At 44.8% G+C, this 7,185-nt stretch overlaps 2 protein-coding genes across 2 annotated transcripts in view; both read left to right on the top strand.

The window, feature by feature from the left end:
* Positions 1 to 5,639, top strand: part of LOC109462631 — a 10,799-nt gene extending 5,160 nt beyond the window's left edge. The window contains exons 7-13 of the mRNA XM_019759194.1: positions 4 to 148; positions 709 to 920; positions 1,627 to 1,791; positions 2,823 to 2,960; positions 3,853 to 3,994; positions 4,515 to 4,688; positions 5,464 to 5,639. Of these exons, the coding sequence (XP_019614753.1) occupies positions 4 to 148; positions 709 to 920; positions 1,627 to 1,791; positions 2,823 to 2,960; positions 3,853 to 3,994; positions 4,515 to 4,688; positions 5,464 to 5,639 (1,152 nt within the window). The remainder of the gene's footprint in view (positions 1 to 3; positions 149 to 708; positions 921 to 1,626; positions 1,792 to 2,822; positions 2,961 to 3,852; positions 3,995 to 4,514; positions 4,689 to 5,463) is intronic.
* Positions 5,640 to 6,948: 1,309 nt separating this feature from the next.
* Positions 6,949 to 7,185, top strand: part of LOC109462744 — a 9,264-nt gene continuing 9,027 nt past the window's right edge. Inside the window, exon 1 of the mRNA XM_019759317.1 lies at positions 6,949 to 7,185. This exon is cut by the window's right edge and continues 87 nt beyond it. Within this exon, the coding sequence (XP_019614876.1) occupies positions 6,949 to 7,185 (237 nt within the window).

Below are 7,185 nucleotides of genomic sequence, written 5' to 3'. Positions count from 1 at the left end.
CAGAGCGGTTCCGTATGTCAGTGCGGGCGCGGCTACGCCAGGACGGAGCAGGTGAACTCCACTCGCTGCAGCGCGCCTTGTGCTGACGACCCGGGCAGAACGTGCGGCAACCCGCAGTCCGAACAGCTCAACGACGTCTACACATACTGTAAGGGCCCGCCCCCGTCTGCCATACGACACGATAGGTTCTTCTTCTTCTTCTTCAGTTTACGTGTCGAAACTTCGTTAGGTCGAAGACTCATGACACGGGGGGGGGGGTGGTCGCTTTATTGTAACGTTTGTATGGGGGTGAGTAAAAGGAGGGACCCAGCTCCTCAATGGGCAGGGGCGCTACTCCCTGTCCGCCACCCTGCAAGTGGGTAGCGGTGAGGTTTACGACGTCGGGAGCAAAATCAGGACACTCTTAAGCTTTGGACACTGTCGGTCGTGGATATAACCTACAGACATCATCAGTCTTGTAACGGACGTTCCTACCACAAAGAAATCGTACAATGGATGCCATCATGACCACCGTGTACTTGTTTTAATCCCAGTGCCTAATAACAAAATCCGGATAATTCTCAGTCCTACGCGGTAACATCATTTACTTCTGCATTATTTACCGGCTGCATTTTCTCCGTTTTCATCTGCGTTTGGAAATTTTAATAATCATACTACTTTATTGCCTTATTTATTTATCATTTGTAACAAACTCTGTATTATTCCCAGCCCTACACGGCAACATCATGTACCTCCCCATGGACGAGAAGCGAGACAAGAACCAGGAGTTTGTCGGTAACCCGCCGGCGTTCGGACACAACGGCGCCGGGCTCACGGACGGAATCGTGGGCAAGGCGCTGACTCTCAACGGGAACGTCCAGTACCTCAAGACTCTGCCGTTAGACGGGACCTGTCTGGGCAGCACTGTGAACTGTGAACAGGTTAGATCCGCGAAGAGTTTCGTCAGATTGGCAAGGCAATTAATACGAGAACACATATATAAGATTATTATCATAAATTTGCATATATTGCATACAGCTAGTCTGGGCAGCACTATGAACTGTGAACTGGCAAGTCACTTTATAACTTACACATATCTAAGATTCTTTGGCAGTTATTTACTAGCATCTTAGATTATTATCATAAATTTGCATACCGCATGAATTGCCCCACACTACCCTATTTTCTATTCCGGGTATTATTATCTGTCGAACTTTTTGGCGACGTCTCAGGGAGGAGCCTAATGGTACTGTATTGTGTGCAGTTTGCAAGAATTCTAGGAATGGTACAGGCATTTTGTCCACAGGCATGTGGAATGTCCACAGGCATGTCTCTGACCCACATCTATGCCCACATTCCTGGAAACCCTTGGGAAGACCTCTCTGCCCCGGATGGCCCTACTTTCTGTGACCCCAGGGCTCATTCACTATACACTCAGGGGAGGAGTGCACTGTATCTGTCTAGACTTAACAAGTCTTCCTCAAAATCATGAAATGATGGCAGTGACATGCAAACAATAACGCTAGCAGCAACCACCGTCGCCATGGCAATGTATGTTTTCATTGCCGGTCTTGTTGAGTATTTTTTTATTTTCCTCATCCTTCCTGTAGTTCTGAACAGATCTTTGATGGTATCTATATTATTCAGGGTTTCAGTATCGGGATGTGGATTAAGCTGATGTCGGAACCGTCGTCTGACCGGTACTTCCTGTCCAGCGGAGGGCACTTCCCCAAGTCCTTCGGACTCAACTTCTACTACGACGTTCCGGACGGACCGGGCTTCTGGATCACATATGTGGAGGAATGGTGCACGGTAATAGGAACAGCTTTTCAGTTCGTTAATGGTTCATTTGATCTGTAGATGAATTGGAGATTGCAACACTTGGCGAACCAAGTATTTTAAAGGATAGTTTTATCATATTTTGCTTACATCTATTTGCTTGTTCCATCGATAATAAGAAGATAACAACGGGGACAATTAGCATTCTGTTTTCAGCATTTTTCTATGATTATGGATTCTTATTTTCAACATGTCAAAACATTATTGCACGGATGCAGGACTTATGGTCCTTAGTAAGTATCATGAGGACTGAATAGATCTCAGAAACAGTAGGACGTTTCCGCTAACATCCACTACCTTTCGTCGGTGACTGAATACTACCTGACCGTTTTCAAAATCTGTCTAGCTGATCGGGTAACTGATACATCTGTATCTTAGTATCCTGCATGTCTAACCTTCATCGACGTGTTTTGCTGCATCTTTCCTTGCTGTCCGACCCAGACTCACTTCGAGCTGCCGATAAACGTGTGTTTGTACCTGGTCCTATCCTGGAAGACAATAATAATAATAATGATATTAATAATAATACATGTAATAATAATACAGTGTACAAATCTGTTCTCCCGACCCAGACTCACTTCGAGCTGTCCATTAACGTGTGGATGTACCTGGTGCTGTCCTGGAAGCCAATAATAATAATAATAATGATATTAATAATAATACATGTAATGATAATACAGTGTACAAATCTTTTCTCCCGACCCAGACTCACTTCGAACTGCCCATTAACGTGTGGATGTACCTGGTCCTGTCCTGGAAGCCAATCATAATAATAATGATGATGATGATGATAATAATAACAATGATGATGATGGTGAGGATGAGGATGAGGATGATAATAATAATGATATAATGTACAAATTTCCGACCCAGACTCACTTCGAGCTGCCCATTAACGTGTGGATGTACCCGGTCCTGTCCTGGAAGCCAATAATAATAATAATAATAATGATGATGATGATAATAATAATAATACAGTGTACAAATCTTTTCTCCCGACCCAGACTCACTTCGAACTGCCCATTAACGTGTGGATGTACCTGGTCCTGTCCTGGAAGCCTTCCTGTGACATCAGCATCCACATGAACAGCACCATGATCAAGTTCACGTCCACTCCCAAACGGATGAGACCAATGCAGAAGGTCAGAAAGAAAATAGCGTTTTTACACCTCTCTCTCTCCCTCTCTCCCCCCCTCTCTCTCTACATACTCTCTCTGTATATATATATGATATTCTGCATGGTCTTTTGGGAAGTAAATCAGTTCCCAGAACTGTCGCACGACTTGCCAGACCACGACTTGTTTCAATCATTTCCTAAATTTGTTCTGCCACAATTACAGCGATATCATATTCTGGAATCACTGTAATTATACTTAGAACCGCTAAATCACCATGCCTGTACTTAACTTGCAAGGGTATAAAGAAAGGTACCATGATCAAGTTCACGTCCACTCCAAAGCGGATGAGACCAATGCAGAAGGTCAGAAAGAAAATAGTGGTTTTACACTTGTAAAGTTGTATGTGTATATCCTATTGTACATGGTCTTTTGTAAATGTTTAAATCAGTTCCTACAGCTGTCGCACTATTTTCCACTATTTTATGTTTCAATGATTTCCTGAATGTGTTGTTATGCCACAGTTCTAAGTACAATTACAGCGACACCACGCTCTTGCATCGCCGTTATTGTGCTTAGAACTGCTGTATTACCTTGACCTGAACTTAGGTTGTAGGAGTATAAATTAAAAATTACGGCTTTTGGTTGCAAATCAGCAGCCGCACCAAACCCGGAGTGTTTTTTGGCACATATTTTGACAGATAAGCGTAAGAGGCTCGGTGGGCGTCACTCCACCGTATATAGGTGGGGAAGTCGTGTAAAGTGCCTTTCCCAGGGGCACAACATCGGGACACGGTGAGTATCGAACCCGGGACCTATTGATTCCGACTCCAACGCTCTACCGTTGCGTCACCGACGACACTGTAAGAGTATAAATGTACGACAAAGGTGTTTAATTTATTTATCCTGCCCCTGACAGGACGAGTACACCAGCCTGGCGATCGGAGCGCCCAACACCCTGAGTGACGTAGCCGGCATCACGGGAGACTTTCTTCTGGACGAGGTTCGCTTCTGGGACAGGAAACTGACGGGGAAGGAGATTTACGAAGTCATGATGCACGGTGGGTTCCGAGATTACATTTAGGCCACACTGACTCAATTTTATGGATGACATCCTGTGGAGACCCCCAAACTAGAGCGCGCGGGCGAACAAAAAAAATAGTACATGGTGACTTTTACGATGAGCTGGCTTTCTGCGGCATCCATGAGTCGGCACTGTACTATACTGAATACTGGAGTTCCGTTGTGAGCTTTGGCAGCCCGGGTGCCATCCTCCGTAGTTACCACCGGCTCCCTATTGTCGCCAGCTACCATGGACTATGTAGGATATGGCACCCAGGCCAGAGCCTCGGAGGAGGGGATATTTTGTGAGAACAGGCGAAAATCAATGCGAGCGCGGATGTCATCCATAAAATTAAATTGGTGTGGCCTTAGATTCATACTTGGGAGCTCTCGTGTCTTCCGGTGATTCGAAAGTTGATAGATCATCAGGCCAATATCCTGGGAATATGTAAGATGTGCCTTCTACCCGAAGATATGGCGATGGCTTTTTTTGATGACCCATTCATATTTTCTAACCAGACCTGCGGATGTCAGGTGACCACTACCACCCTCCGCCGGGGTCAAAGGTCATGAAGGGCAAGTACAAGTGCACCGGAGAGGAGCCGCTACTGGGCATGTGCGAACACGAGGAGGACCCCTCATTGGCTGACGAGCTGTGTGACGCAAGCAACCTGGCCTTCGTGCGCTGTGTCCGTAAGTGCACCAGTATTGTCAGTACATTACTGCCAAACATGCGATTTTATATTCCCACCCCCTTCTGTAAATGAGAAATTTGATGATGTTGGATTTGTAGGATAGGATTAGTTATAGGATTCAAGATATGGTTAGGTTATTAATGTTGGACATAGTATTAGGAATAGGGTAAGTGATTAAGGAATATTAAAGATCAAACATTTTTCAAAACAGATGCGGCATCAGAAATACAGAGTCAGAACCATTTCCAACATGAAGACTTTAAGCTCCAAGATCTTTCGGTGGCCACAAAAAAGGTATCAGGCAGTATCCATGAGCCAAAGAGTATCCATTGGGGGCTAAAGACTACTGCCTTGCCACCGGCCTATGGATACTGCCTTGACACCGTATGATCTGCTTGGAGATTAGACGACTCTCTCTTCTGCAGCTGACTACGTATACAAGAACATAGCACGTCGGCAGAACGCACTGCGCCTGTGCAGAACCCCGTATTTTTGCGTTTTTCGTTGGATTTTTGGTCAACGTTGCATCAGAATATTGCCTGTTGCAGAGGATATTCTTTCCTACATAACATTTGGAAGCTACTGTCGAAATGCTAACCTTATATGAGTGAATACAACCTTATATGAGACATTCTGCCGAAATGCTATGTACAATACATTACGGGTTTCGCGCAGGTGCAGTACCTTCTGCCGACGTGCTCAAGAACATTAGCGTCATAAATAGATGATATACAACCCTTCCCAACATGACAACTCTCCCCCCCCCCCTGCAGCCAACGGCTGGTGGGACGAGTGGTCGCCGTGGAAGGCGTGTGAGAACGGCCGGCAGAGCCGTACCCGGACCTGCTACACCCCGTCCCCGCTCTACACCAACAACTGCACCGACAGCCCCGGGCCGAGCGAGCAGATCAGGGCCTGCCAGGATGAAGAAAAGGACGAACCGAACTAATGTTTATCAGTTTGGCTGTTCAGGGCAGTCCAACTAGCCAGTGGCTTTTACAGAAGGCTTGCTTGCTGATAAGACAGGGCAAAACATTACGCCAGCATATAAGATGGCTTAACTATTCTACAAAACTTGCATTGTGCTATGTAAATAAATTTATTTATTTCTTCAAAGGGACTTAATCTACGAAGGATACCATGTGGAGAGGTCAGGGTCAGTGTGAATAGATTTAGGGTCGTCCAGACAGTCCCAGAGCTTTCTTTTAAAGGAGGCAGTATAGAATTTAACTCCACAATGACACGTGGCAACCGCAGCATGGTGTACATAGGAAAATACATGGCAGACAAAGAGAATCAAAGACTATGAAAATGTGTGCGTTTTCACTGCGTAATACTAGTATACTGTAAACATACATGATTCTACTGCAACACCTGTAATTGTGTGTAAAGACTTATTTCCGAAGACAATCGATGTAAAATTCCTGGGGCAAATCGAGGGAAAGGCTTAATTAAGCGATATCAGTGTATCTAAACACCACAATAAACTGTGTATATTAGATAACTTTGAGTCGTCTCATCTCTTTGTGCCTACTGCAATTTCACTTCCAGGTATGATTCATACTGGCCATGCCAGATCAAGCACTTGATCCGTCATAATGAATAAAAATTTTTATGAGCTTTAAAAACATTAATTGTGACCACGACATGAAGAGCTCCAGTTTTCATTTGCCTGTACATTTTGAGTCTTACATATAATGTCTTCCGTTAACTATGATTTTTTTTAGAAAAACTCAGTAAATTCGTCTAAAAATGTCTCAAGACGAGAGAGAAGAAAATCGTAAATCTTAGATATAGATAAAACGTAGGATAGTCTTCTAACGTACTGCATTAAGCCCCATTGGTGCATGAATGTGCAATAAATTTCATTTTCATTGTTATAAAGACGAGACGACGTGAGATGGCTTTATTATGAACTTGACCGACGGGATGTTTGACTAGATCAGACAGGTCCTTCTTGAACTACAAACATGTATAACCGCAGAGTTCGTGACTGTTAACGAGAACTTCGCCCTGAACATGCAGGAAACAATGAGTTACAAAACACGCCGCGATTGAACTTGATCAGATCTATGTCATCTTTTCTTTCACCCAAACTCGGTCTGTCGTCGACCTTTGTCCAGTGTAAACCAAGAAGCGACATCAGGTTCAAGGAATTGTCAGAAATGATGCCCTGAAACAATGAGAAGATATTACCAAGGGTGGTTTCCACGTGCATAGCGACTATTTAAGTCCTGAGTTTTGTTTTAACCTCAATGATGGAGGGTGTGAGGGTTGTGTGTGGTGTGTTTGTGGCATTGCTGCTTGTTTCAAACGCGGTTGCGAGTTTTAACCCACGGTATGAGGAGTTCTCCCATGCCGTTGCTCTGGACCGGACCCTTAAAGACATCCCCCACCGTCTTCTGTGCCACGAGCTGTGTCTTAAAGACGCCTCCTGCGCCTCCTTCCAGTACAACCTAACGTCTGGGTCCTGCCGGGTGAGCAGCTCGCCGGAC

This window comes from Branchiostoma belcheri, unplaced genomic scaffold (assembly GCF_001625305.1).
Source record: "Branchiostoma belcheri isolate BF01 breed outbred unplaced genomic scaffold, Haploidv18h27 scaffold12, whole genome shotgun sequence".
NCBI lineage: Eukaryota > Metazoa > Chordata > Leptocardii > Amphioxiformes > Branchiostomatidae > Branchiostoma > Branchiostoma belcheri.
This window is presented reverse-complemented; position numbering and strand designations above follow the sequence as displayed.